Genomic DNA, 13,224 nt, shown 5'->3' with positions numbered 1-13,224 from the left:
ATTAATAAATCCTAAAAGACATCCAAGTGCTTGAGCTAGTCAAGTGATAATGAAATGAAGCTAGAGTTACACCTCAGTGCATTAGAGTAAGTGGAATATAGATATAGGGAAATTGTTCCGTTAGTCAAAGATATCATTAGACATATTTTGTAAGTGGGATGCCAAAGAAATTAGTTGAGTAATAGTCTTGATATTAGAACAACTGCCAAGACCTTGTCATGTACAAACTTTAAATATATAGGGGGAAGAGGCAGACTTCTAAGTAATTTCATATCTATGGAGCATAGCAAAGCTGTTCAGTAACAGACCAGTTGCCACAGCCTCAGCGTTTCTGATTTAATCTCAGTAATCAGAAGCCAGTACAGAACCTGTGCCAGACCCAGTGTGCTCCAATGGGGAAGTGCCACTTAGTCTTTAACTCAGACTCTGCATCTCATCCTAGTGGATGTCCAGAAAAAGCACCTCTTTTAAGAGAAAGTAAAGGGTGCTGTTCTATGCAGAACTTCCTGTGGAATCTCTGGGGTTGTGCTGGTTTTTTGTGTGCCCTGTAGAAGAGTGAGGGTAGAAGTCTGTTTCAGTAGCATGAGAAACCTTATATTCCTAAGGTGGACCAATGATTTAATGTATTAGGTGCCACAAACATTGAAGTGTTTTTTTTCATTTCACCAGTTGAATCCTATCTCCTAATGGGATGGGATAGCCTAGCCATTCTCCCTTCAGCTGTGTTGGGAAATTCTCCCTACTTAATCTGAAGGAATGTCTTGCTACATATCTTTCAGGCAAATAAAACATCCTTGCCTGCAGTTCTGACACAGATGCCTAGTTCTTACATTGCTGGATTCATTGCTACTAGTGGATTCATTGCTACTAGTATTATGAGTGAGCTTTCTGGGAAAGGAGCTGATGCTCATACCTTTTTTACTCTTGGAATTCATTGTTTCTTCTAACAGGATTCTACATTATCCTAGATACTAGGAATTACTTCTGTTGCTAAATACATCTATTAATTGCACTGACCAGGAAAAGCCATAGAAAGTCCCCCTTGAAAAGCTGGAGTTACCTTACAGCGATGCATACTTCTAGGATGCTATTCATAGCAATGAAATCAAGAGTATTTATAAGCAGTTGCCACCTGGAGGCAGAGACACCTTTTGATTTTTTCCACCCTCTTCTATACTGTGCATACCTAGCTACTTCATATGGCAGATATATAGTCTTATAAGGACCTTTGACAAATGCTTATTTTCCTTGGTGGCTGTTGTGAAAGATTTATCTTAAATTGTAATGTTTAAAGTATTTCTAAATCTACTACCTTTTATCAGGGGATTGGAGAGGGGAATATTTTTTATTCACAAATTGTTCTTTAGACAAAAATAATGTTATAAAGGGTACATACTCTGAAGCTGCAGCATTCAAGGTTATATTGCATTCTTACTACTTTAAACAGAGTAACAAAATTACTTCACGAAAGCATTGCTAAAATTGTTAGAGAGAGGACAGATTTGCACTTTTATTAGACCAGTAGATAGATGGAAGATGCAAGCTTTTAGGCTTTGTGTCCTTTCAGAGCTAATGAAAGGATGCTGAGCCCAAGAGCTGGTTCTATATTTTTTTTCCTTTTTTTTTCCCCTGACTCATATCAGTTGATGTTAGCAAAAAGAGAACGAAATTGCTTCATCCTGAAAGAAAAAAAAATCTCCCCTCTATTCCAGGTTATGCTATTTAGTGCATTTTCTGCTTTTATCCTGGTTGGTGAAAACTCTGTGTGTTCCCACTACCCAAAGCACATAGAGTTAAGAGCTCCTGTCTTATATTAATCCTTCTGTTACTTCAGGAGGATGCACAGCATCCTTGCTGTGCATAAATGTGCAAATATATTACAATTGCAGAGGAAATTCATTGTTAAGAGATCTACCAGGCTTGGAATCAAATTGGAAACTGTCTAAATGGCTGAATGAAGGGCTTTGTATTAAAAAGGCTGATCCCTGCAAGAATACGTGAGCAAACTCTTAAAAGAGAGGTTGTAATTTCTGTACTGGTATTGAGAAGCGTTGCCCTCTCCACAAGTATGGCAGACTTCACTGGGGCTGAAGCCATCGTCAGTGTGAGCAGAGGAATCATAACTTAGCCCTTAGTAAGTAATCCTGTATCAAATGGGTAATTTGCTTGATAAATTTAGCCTCTCTATTTGCATTTGCAGTGTTCATGAGCTGATTTGTTTCCTTAATTCATCACCAGAATGTATTCCACAAAATATTTTCATGACGTTTATTTTACGGTGTGGATCAGTGCCAAGCAGTTTACTGGAAGCACTCGATATCCTTTATCTGAGATTTCACCTGGGTAGCAATTTGCTTCGTAAGTCACGAACCTCTGTTTTTCCTGACTGGTCCAGGCAGGTGTGCAAAGGCCACCAGGGCTTGGAGCCACCACAAATGGGCATTAGGATGTAAGATCTTGGTGAATTTAAAATCCTTTTATCCTTTTTCTCCTGATCAGTGAGGACCACCCGGAAGTTTTGGTTGCAGCAGCTTTACCCCATCCTCATGTGGATTTTTCAGGTTGTCATGTTCACAGCTGATAACTGCCTGGTTTTTCAAAGGTTAAACTAGAGGCACTCAGATATCCCTTTCTTCCCTGCTTTTCCTCACAAATCTGTCAAGTAACTGTGGAGGGACTGTGTCCTTGCTGATGATGCACAGCCTAAATTTATGTCCAGATGCTTGCTCTAGGTGCATGAACACACCTGGGGCTGAGATAAAGCTGGGACAGAACCAGAGAGATCAACCACAGCAGCAGCAGAGACAAGGTGTCACAGTCTTTGGCCTGTGCTCTGCTTCTGGGCAGGGTCACCTGCAGCTCAGGCTTGTTTGTTAGGAGTAAAATGAGTTTCTCTTGGCTGACCCCACAGATCTGATGGAGCTGCCATCCCTGCTATTGTATTGGGATGCTCAGGGTGCTCTCTGGTTTCTCTAGCTTTGGAAACTTTTTGGCTTGTCACTTGAAGATCGTGCTTGGCTTTTCAAATGGTGAATGTGCCATAAGATGGTGCATGACCGTGCATCCCTTACCAGGTCTATGTATCAAGCCATTGAGAGCGTACCAGGGTACCACTCAGTGTTTATGCATTCACAGCCATCTGGCTTGCTCAGGACTCCATGCCAGCATTCAGCATTCCCCTCAGATTTCCAGTCTGAGGGGGAATTTTGCATTCAGGCAGAGAGGAGGGAGGATTCTTTTGGTGAGTGGAAGGCAATAGTGCTTTTTGGAGAAGGTTGTGGCACACTGGCAATTTCACGTGGATGGGAAATGCTTCTGGCACACCTTTGATCTGTCATCATATTAGAGGATGTAATCCTCAGGTGGCTTCTACAAGACCCCTTGGTGAAAGACTTAATTCAAAACAACTGGGGAGAAGCACAGTCTCACTGTTTCCCATGATGTTTCCTTGTCCATCAGTAACAGAGGCTTCAAAGGAAGCACCTGTGTGGGGGAGGTGGAGCAGCCTGTGCACCAGAATAAGATGCTGTCTTTGCTCTAGCTCTGTCCCTCACAGCACCTACAGATCCTGATAAAGTACACTCCAGTGTAAGTAGGGTGCTGTAAAAATTGCTCTCAATCCAAAAGTATAGTATAGCCATAATGCTCAAAATATCTGTCCATTTCCAAACGTGTCTGAAACAACTTACCTCATAAAACCTCAAGCTAGCTGAAAGCTGAAGGTGTTGGTAAAGCTGTGAAACAAAATTGCTCTATGGCTTTTTGTCTTCATTCACCATGGCAATGACTGTGCCACTCCTACCAGTCATTGTCTTAGCCCTTTTTGCAGGAGGATGAACAAAATGCAGCTCAGGAGTGGTGCTTGGGAGGCATAGTGTGTGATTGATGGCTCAAATACTATTTTCAGCATCTTAAGAGGTACGCAGAACAAGAAGGGGTTCCTAGCACTTTCTAACATGGCACTGGGTTTCCAGTACCTTATAAAAACTGAATGGGCAGTTTCTTGCTTCAGTAGGAATCATAATAAAGCTTCCTGGCATGGTTCCTTCAGAGCTGTTCCCTGGCTGTCTGCTGACAGGGCGTTGCGATAGACTGTGTGTTGCAAGTATGGGTCACCTCCGAATCTGAGCTTAAATCCCCTGGTTGTATGAAGTCTGGCAGAGGCTTGTGCTATTGTGTGCTATATGGTCTGGAAAATTGTTTGCCTTCTCCTTGATAGCAGCAGAGGCACTGCTTGAAGCAGGGTATGGACAGACAACGGGACTGTAACCTATTAAGGTGTTGCTGTTAGAACTTTTTTTGTTTCCTAAATGGAGCCTCCGCTTCTTTGCTCCATGAGTGTCTTTTGTGAGAATAAGAGTGAAGTCTGCTGTCAATCCAGAAGTCAGAGGAAATGCATGTTTCTGTGCATTTCTCCACTCCAAATTTCTGAGCTCTCCAGCTCCTGGGAGGCATCTAGATGAGGACCTTGTTGAAACAGCAAAGTGGCAGGCAGTGAGGATGCCTTTGAAGGCACAGGCATCATGCAGATGCAGACCAAACTGCTGCATGTGTTAACAGTGTAGGAGAGCATAGGGAAGACGATGAGTACAATAATTGGAAAGGTGAATATAGAGCACGTGTTTACCATGTCTTGTAACACAAGGAGTATAAGGTGTCCCAGGAAATGGTGAATTGGGATGAAAACAAGCAAAAGGAAGCAGGTTTTCACCCAACACATAATTAAGGTATAAGAATGCTTGCTTTGAGGTGCTGCAGAGCCTGTAGGTCTTAAATATAGTTAAAAAGAAGATTAGCTCAAGCAACAAAGGACTAGCCCAACAGTGGCTATTAATCACCATGATCTATATGTAACCTTAGGCTCAGGGAGAGATTGGTAAGGGGAGGCAAATGTGTTTTGGTTCTGTTCTGTGCTTGATCCTTCACACATGGATGCCTGGCACCACAAGGTGAGCAAGCAGAAGGTTTTTATTCAGTATAATACCTTATGTGAATACATCTTTGATCAGATATCTTTTCTTCCTGCTGTATTGCATATTGTGACATGCCACGTAAATAATTCCAAATGCATTTTGTGTCACGCTCAAAAATATCCTGTGTCCTCTCTGTTCACTGACACCGAGTCACTTCGTGTGCTTGAGTGCTTCTAATTGCAATGGGTGCAGTTAAATTTGTGTTTGTCTCATTTGATTGCCTCTGCCTTAGGTTACTGATGAGATTTTGTTAGAAGCTTGTGTTTAGAACTGTGTCATGGCATGCAAAATGTACCATTTTGTGTGTGACTGCTACATTAGCATGCGTGTGGGTGAGAAATCCACTTTAGCACTTGAGTAAACAAAACTCCGTTGTTTTCAGTATTTTAGAGCAGGGAGGAAATAAGGAGGTTTTGCCATAGCTTCTTTTTCAAAACCCACTGTATATTTTCCCAAGGAGTGCCTCATTCCTTTAGTGTAAGGTAGAAGCATCTGGGAAATAGAGATCCTGGATGTGAGGACCATTTCCTGCACGGGAACAATGTTGTCCAGTTCACTCACAGCAGGAACATGAGCACAGCATTTCTGTGTGGCTCAGGCTGGTAGGGGTATGTGTATTTTACAGCAGATCAAGTGATATAGTACATAAAAGAAGCCATCTATGTGGTGACAAAAAACCCCCACAGTTCCTAACTTCTTACGAGCTTGGTACTAAGGATTTCTATTTGATATGGCTTCAAAAGCTACAAACACATTTTACATTCAGTGAGACTCCAATGTTGTGGGACTGGTGTAACTAAGCAACACACGGGAAGGAAAACTGCACCAGGGCCGCAGTGAGGCCAGGATGTACAGAGAGTATCAGAAAACATTCCCTTTTTTATGTACTACTGGTCAGTCCTTGTTTTCTCCCAGTGGAGAGTTGAGGTGTAAGGATCAAAACAACCAAAAGATCTTGTGAGTTCCTAAGTTACTGCAAGCCTCGTCAGACCCCAGGGTGTTCTCATGCGGTTTGCTACGCTACAAAAACATCAACTCCTTTAGATTGAGGTGGACATAGAGCCTGTACACCCTTATGAAGCTCCTGTGGAGTAGCAGCAGTAGTTTTAAGCAATCAAAAAGAAGTGATCCCTAAGGATATTAATATGATCATCTAGAGTGGTGGGTGAAGTGTTGGGACGAAGGTATGGAAAGGTGAGTGTTTTCAGCTGCTGGAAACCTAATGTTAGCAATAGTTTAGACAGTTTGCATCAGGTGGGCACCATACTGCTGCCCACTCCAAGACTGAATGCAAAAAGAGTTTTTGTTTGAGCCCCCAAATGGGATCTGTTTTCCTCGGTGTTGTGAGACTGTTGTGCCACGCACCTTCTGTTATCCTAGTGGCAACTGTACAGGCAGATCGTGGGCAAATGCTTGACGGCAGGACCGTGTCTGGCTGGACCCCTGTTTTTGTCTAGCAAATGAACTCATCAGGATGGCTACAGCTGTCAGTGGCTGGAAAGTTTTATAATTTTTATGAGGCTTTTTGTGCTTTTTTTAAGAATCAACATATGATCACCATCTTGTCACTGCAATCTCCTATACAGATGTGCCAATCTTACTGCTGTTTCCCAGCCCAAAGGCAAAAGGCTCTCCCAGCCCCACCCCTAATTATAATCCCTACAAGGAGCTGCACTTGCAAGGAGGAGCAGGCTGAGACACGTGGGGTGGACGGGAATTCAGCAAACAGCAGAAAGTGCTGAGAAAAGGAGCAAATCCTGAAAGATGAAGCAAGGCAGCTGAGAAGTTAAAGGAAGCAGGGAGGAGCTGGCAGCATGTATGGGGAGCTCGCACAGCCCTTTATGCAGGCCCTGAATGCAGATGAAGGAGCAGCCTCCTGCGACGTGGAGCTGGCTCTCCTGCGAGAACACTTCAGTGCATGTGCAGTTAAAAATAAAAGGTGTTTGTTCAGAGCTGACTCTCTGCCTGCTAACATGAAGAAGAATGCAAATAGAAGCGTGAGCAACAAGGAGGAGGTGGTTTAATGGCTTTGGGGATTAGCAGCAGTATTTAGAGCCTTTCACCTCTCTGTTCCCTACATAAATCTTACCCCAGATTGATGGTTTTAGCCATCTGGCTTCTGTTTGCTTGTGTGCAACAACTAGTGAGACAGAGAAAGAACCTGATCAGCAAGGCAAAGAAAAAAGGTATATGACAGGCAAACGCATCCTCTTCTTCAGTGTCAGTAAAAGCAGATTACTCTGCTTGGCAGGTAACAAGGGAGAGGGGAGTGAAAGAGTAAAAGGCATCACTTGGTTCATGACTCTGTCAGAGAGCCTGTGACTTACACAAATGTGTATGCTCCAAGCAACTTGCTCCCAAATGCAAAGCTCTGTATTCTTTAGAGATATAGTTACCCCAGATAATGTGAGAGTTAGAGGGTGAATTTCAATCATAGGTTAACTCTCAACTGTTAATTATTTTATGCTTGACTGGAAGCTGTTCTCTCATACATCACCAGTCTGATACCTTAATTTTATATACCATAGCCCAATTAATCAGCTCTAAGATTTTGGACTTTCAGCCATGTGACACATTTTGAATTAGACAGCTCCTGTTTCTCCTAAGCCTTCTAAATACTGACGTGAGTTTTCTTGTGGGAGGGCTGACCCTTGCAGTGAGTCACTGTCAGTTTTCCTCTCACTCTAGGCTGCGAGGTTTGTCATTCCAGCAAGGTCATCTTGGAAGAGCTTCCCAAAATCTAGGGCTTTAATGAGGAAGCCATTCTCCAGTCAGAAGAATAACCAAGAGTGGATACATACACACAGAAATTATAGTGTGTTTTCATAGTCAATTATTTTGCAACAGCTCTTGAGTAATGGTGAGAGTTACAGAGGACCTCACCTCTGGTCTTTGAAATGGGGGAGTTTGGGCAAGAAATATTGGGAAATGTTTACTGACATCAAAGATTCCCTCTTGGCTTCTTCTGTGGCTTTACTCAATTTTGCTTTGAGATTACTGTCTGTGCAAACCTCTTGAAGACTTCCTCTAGATGAAGTAAAAATGAAGTATAAGAAACATAAGGGCAAAACCAAGAAGAACCAAAACCAAACACCAGATAGTACAAATCTAATATACAGCACACTTGGCACTGATTTTCCTGTATGTTAGCCATGTAGAGCTTTGTCAAAAATTATTCTTATTTCATTTTTCTTCTTCAGAACTGATAACCAAGAAACTGCCTGTAATGTAATTATTATTTTGTTGTTGAAAATGAATGAATTTCAGATATAGATAACTGAAACACTGCTTCTTATCTCAAATAATCTGTCAGCTAAACGTGGTGTTTATCACTTCAGCCAGCCACCCCAACGTCAGTGAAAGAGACCACATTGTATTTGATATGGAAGCACTTCCACCAGATGCATTAATCGTGTGAGAGTAAGAATTATAGCCACATGAAGTGAGTGGGGAATGCTGCATGCTGAAGTGAAACTCAAATTTGGATCAAGAATTTTCAAGGGCACCACAATGACCTAGAGGTTGTGTCAACAAGTGACTGGGAGCCCAAATCCCATTTTCAGAAGGACTTCACTGCCTTTCAGTGAGACCTGGGTTCTTTTTCCCAGGGAAAACCAGCCTTTAATTCACAATCAGTTCACGAAAGCCTCTTCATAATTATATTGCAAAATGACCTCACTACCTTTTAATAACATCCGATGTCTTGTCTGTGTCCATTATCACCAGCTTAGAAGCTGTTCTGTTGCTTTGGGAATTTCATGTTCCAAGTCGCTTTCAGAATTATAATTAAGAACTTCCACAGAAGACCAGGTGATATATGTGTGCTAAGATATTATATTCTGCTGATTTAGTGTCAAGCCTTGGATTAATTTGAAATTTTACCATGCTGCTTTCATTATAAACACTTCCATGGAAAGAATCTGTTATTGGAAACTGAATCATCGTTAATCTCTGAATTAACCAAATGTTTTCTGAGTGGTTTGTGGAAAAAGTATCGGGCCATTCAACAAGTCCAAGTGCTGGGTGCTGCACTTTGGCCACGGCAACCCCATGCAGAGCTACAGGCTGGGGTCAGAGTGGCTGGAGAGCTTCCAAACAGAGAGGGACCTGGGGGTGCTGATCGACAGCCGCCTAAACATGAGCCAGCAGTGTGCCCAGGTGGCCAAGAGGGCAAATGGCATCCTGGCCTGCATTAGGAATAGTGTGGCCAGCAGGAGCAGGGACGTCATTGTGCCCCTGTACTCTGTATTGGTTAGGCCACACCTTGAGTCCTGTGTCCAGTTCTGGGCCCCTCAGTTTAAGAAGGACATTGAGACACTTGAATGCGTCCAGAGAAGGGCAACAAGGCTGGGGAGAGGCCTTGAGCACAAGCCCTATGAGGAGCGGCTGAGGGAGCTGGGATTGTTTAGCCTGGAGAAGAGGAGGTTCAGGGGAGACCTCATTGCCCTCTACAACTACCTGAAAGGAGGTTGTAGCCAGGAAGAGGTTGGTCTCTTCTCCCAGGCAACCAGCACCAGAACAAGGGGACACAGTCTCAAGCTGTGCCAGGGGAAGTTTAGGCTCGAGGTGAGGAGAAAGTTCTTCACCGACAGAGTCATTAGTCATTGGGATGTGCTGCCCAGGGAGGTGGTGGAGTCCCCATCCCTGGTCGTGTTCAAGGGGAGATTGGACGTGGCACTTGGTGCCATGGTCTAGTCATGAGGTCTGTGGTGATGGGCTGGACTCAATGATCCTCGAGGTCTCTTCCAACCTTGGCAGTACTGTGATACTGTGGCACTAGTTGAAAATTCTGGCTCAGCTGAAGTCAGTGGAGGAATTCCTTTTGGCCTCAACAAGATGTTTTTTTTCATTTTCCTGACGAAAAATTACTTGTCAAAGCTCCTTAAAGTTTCTGTACATGTATCTACATTTGTAATGTAGTGGCCCGTGTGCTTTTTTGATCTCCAAAACAACTGTTTCCAGAATAAGGAGAAAGGAAATAAAATGTTTAGTGTTTTTATTCAGTCCCAATCCTTTGTACTGGTCCCAATGCCCAAGAGAAGAAAAATGTAGCATGCTGTCATTTACTGGCTTCAGAAATTTCTGCCCTCTGGATCATGTCTGAATGGGATGGAGGGAGATGAAGAATGGATATAGATCCATCTACTGGAGATTCACAAGCATCCACAAAAATTCTCACACTCAGTATTTTCATACTTAGAGCAAACAGAATTCCCCATGGGTGACTCTGTTATCAACCAATTGTTCTGTTCTCATGATACTTAAATAATGTTCCAGGCCCCAAATCTTGATGAAAGCAGAGCTTAATGCAGATAGCATGTGTGACAGCATTTGGCTCTCTGTGGATTTTGTAGTGTAAAGATCTGAGCCTGTGAATTAGGATCTAAATGCTACTGTTACTTTCCATTACCACGGAACACAACATCACAAAACTCCTTTGGGTTATAATGTTGGTCATAATATGCACATACACAAGTTTGTAAGATGTTAAACTTCAGACAGAAATTGTAAGCTTGCAACAGAATTTGCACATGCTCAGATACATGTAAATGGGCATAAACATAGTCTATGAGTTAGGAACATAGTCAACATAAACTGTGGTCAGTGAGCTGTCCATTGGATGATTTAGGCTCTGAAACACTGAATTACCGAGATGTTAAGGAGGGCTAATAATTATTCCCTCCCCCCCCCCCCCTTCAAAACAGCTTGCAGTAAGAAATTCCTTTGTTACTGAAATGCAACTTCTGTCAAAAAGAATCTTCTTTCCTCATATATCATCTTAATCTTTACAAGTGACCAATGTTTGCCTAGACCAAGTTTGGTCTTAAACCAATGTTCTAGTTGGCAGGATCAGTTGGACTCCATGATCTTAGAGGACTTTTCCAGCCCAAACAATTCTATTTTCAATGAAATTTATCATGACTTCTTTATGTGGTATGACTTCTGGATAACTAGTTCTCCCCTTAACATAGCCAGCTGTTCCAAGGGAAGCAAGGCAAACTGAAACTTGACAAATAACCCAAAAACTGTGCTGGGAAATGGAATGCAATTTCAATTTATTAATTCTGTAAATCATACAAAATTTTATTCCTTTTGTTTCCTGTATCTATTAATATCAGCCTAATACCAAGCCCTTTCTTTCTCGTCCACCTCCATATCTCACTGCAAAACGTTAAGCAAACTACAGTATGGGCAATTTTAAACACAGAATAGTTGATGTTTAATGTTTCCTGGTATTCTTATTAATCCTTTCTTCCTTTCTTCCTTTCTTTCTTCCTTTCTTTCTTCCTTTCTTTCTTCCTTTCTTTCTTCCTTTCTTTCTTCCTTTCTTTCTCGATAGATTATGATAGTGAAAGAGGGACTGAGATGGTTGAAGAGACAGGTGAGTAAACAATATTTAATGCTAAAATATATCACTTCTCAAAAGCACCAAGCAAACTGAAAGAATTCTTGAACTAATTATCTTGCTTGTGATAAGCAGTGCAAATAACTTTTTGCCGATGCTACGACAGCCATTGCTGGTTTTAACATAACACAGACAAAACTCTCCCTGATAATAAATAGTACACAGTAAGAATGGCTGAGACTACCTTTTTCAGTGTCATCTTCTCTTATAATCCTGGGAGTGATACTCAGTTGTGTTTGATTAATAACTAGTTTGAACATGAATGGGAAACAACAAGAATTCTCCACTCTCTTGTCTATAAAAAGGTGTGAATACAGCAATTCTCGAGTCATTTACAGTTCTGATTAGTGGCCATGATTTGATTGCAATGTTTGGACCCATTGCCCCTTGTCCAATCACAGGTCACTACTAAGAAGAGCCCAGCCCCATCTTAGTGACCTCCACAGTGCAGATAATGATAAACATTTGTAAGATCCCCTCTCAGACTTCTCCAGTTTAAAGAGCCCCAGGTCTCTCAGCCTCTCCTCTTAAGAGGGATGCTCCAGTCCTGTGATCATCTTCATGGCCCTCCTTTGGACTCTCTTCAGTTGTCCCTTGTTTCTCTAGTTCTGGGGAGTCCAGAACTGGACACAATATTCCAGGTGCAACCTCACCAGGACACAGGAGGAGGAGAACCTCCTTTGATTTGGCCACACCCTTCATAGTGCACCCCAGAGTAGCATTGGCCTTCTTGGACATGAGGGCACATTGCTGGCTCACTGTCTACCAGTAGTCCCAGATGCTTCTCTGCAGAGCTGCTTCCCAGCTGACCTTCACTGAGAGGTACTCAGTGGGTATTTCCTGCTCCATGAGAGACTCCAGTGCAGTGGAGGACCTTCTTTTATATGCAGTGTAGCTCCCCCTACTCTTCTTCTCTGCTTCTCCTTCCTAACCAGCAAGTACCCATCCATGACGGTGCAGCAGGCCTCTGTGACCCTGATCTTATCCCTGTGCAGGAACTTTCAGTTCCCTTTATGAAAAGATATAGGGTCAGAAAGGAGTGCCACGCAGCGATAGGCAGAGATATGCCAGCCAGAAAATGGAGGTAAAAGTTAAATTGCTTAAATTGGCAAGATTGTCCTAAAGACAAATGGATTATGATGATTTATGCAACCAGTTAATTAGCTTAGAAATGAGAAATACTTGAAGAATGGTGTGTACGCACAGATGTGAAAACATGGATCTGCACAGATAGATATGTGTTGGACTGATGGATTAGCACGTTCTTTTATGGCTGTTCTGGCCTGTTGACTTTATTGCACACAATTATAATTACTTTCTGGTGTCAAAGATTACTGGATAGGAACTTTCAGGAATTTTAATACAATTAGTGTGATTGATACAGTTGTGCGTGCAGACATAAAAGCAGAAAAATAAAACCCATCATTATGCAACAAACATTTGCCAAACATTACCCTACAGCTGAATCTGTGGTATTCATCTCACATGTCCAATTTCATTTTTTACAGTTAGCATGGCATGTATAATTTTATAAGCCCAATTATTTTGCATTTTTCATCTTGTTGCTCTTATGGAGGTTATGCAAATTGCTTTGATTTTTTTCCTTTTAAAGCGTTTTGAATTAGAATTAAAAGGAAGTACATTTTCACTTAATAGCTGGTCTCTTCTTTCTTGCCTTGTGTCCTTCACAGCTTCATTAATTTAGGTGAATCTACATAGCTGCTCTGGGAAATTATCACTGAATTAAGTCATATGAGGAAGATATTTCCCTACCTGTCTGTCTCTCTGTGCTTATGAGAGAGATGAGATCATAGCTTCCCTTGCAGGTTTGCCTGTAGGGTGCTG

The 13,224-nt window shown here is 42.2% G+C and overlaps 1 protein-coding gene across 15 annotated transcripts in view; it reads left to right on the top strand.

Annotated features, from left to right (window-relative positions):
* MACROD2 (mono-ADP ribosylhydrolase 2) overlaps positions 1-13,224 on the top strand; it is a 984,824-nt gene that overhangs the window by 886,120 nt on the left and 85,480 nt on the right. For 13 of the 15 annotated variants that reach the window (XM_068153137.1, XM_068153136.1, XM_068153138.1 and 10 more), the window contains one exon: positions 11,314-11,355. The exons of the other annotated variants lie outside the window; for them this stretch is intronic. In XM_068153137.1, coding sequence (XP_068009238.1) covers positions 11,314-11,355 — 42 coding nt within the window. The remainder of the gene's footprint in view (positions 1-11,313; positions 11,356-13,224) is intronic. 15 annotated transcript variants of the gene reach the window in all.

The sequence above is a fragment of the Melanerpes formicivorus genome, unplaced genomic scaffold (genome assembly GCF_026170545.1).
Source record: "Melanerpes formicivorus ecotype bairdi unplaced genomic scaffold, bMelFor1.0.p_v2 SCAF_25, whole genome shotgun sequence".
In the NCBI taxonomy this organism is placed as follows: domain Eukaryota; kingdom Metazoa; phylum Chordata; class Aves; order Piciformes; family Picidae; genus Melanerpes; species Melanerpes formicivorus.
This window is presented reverse-complemented; position numbering and strand designations above follow the sequence as displayed.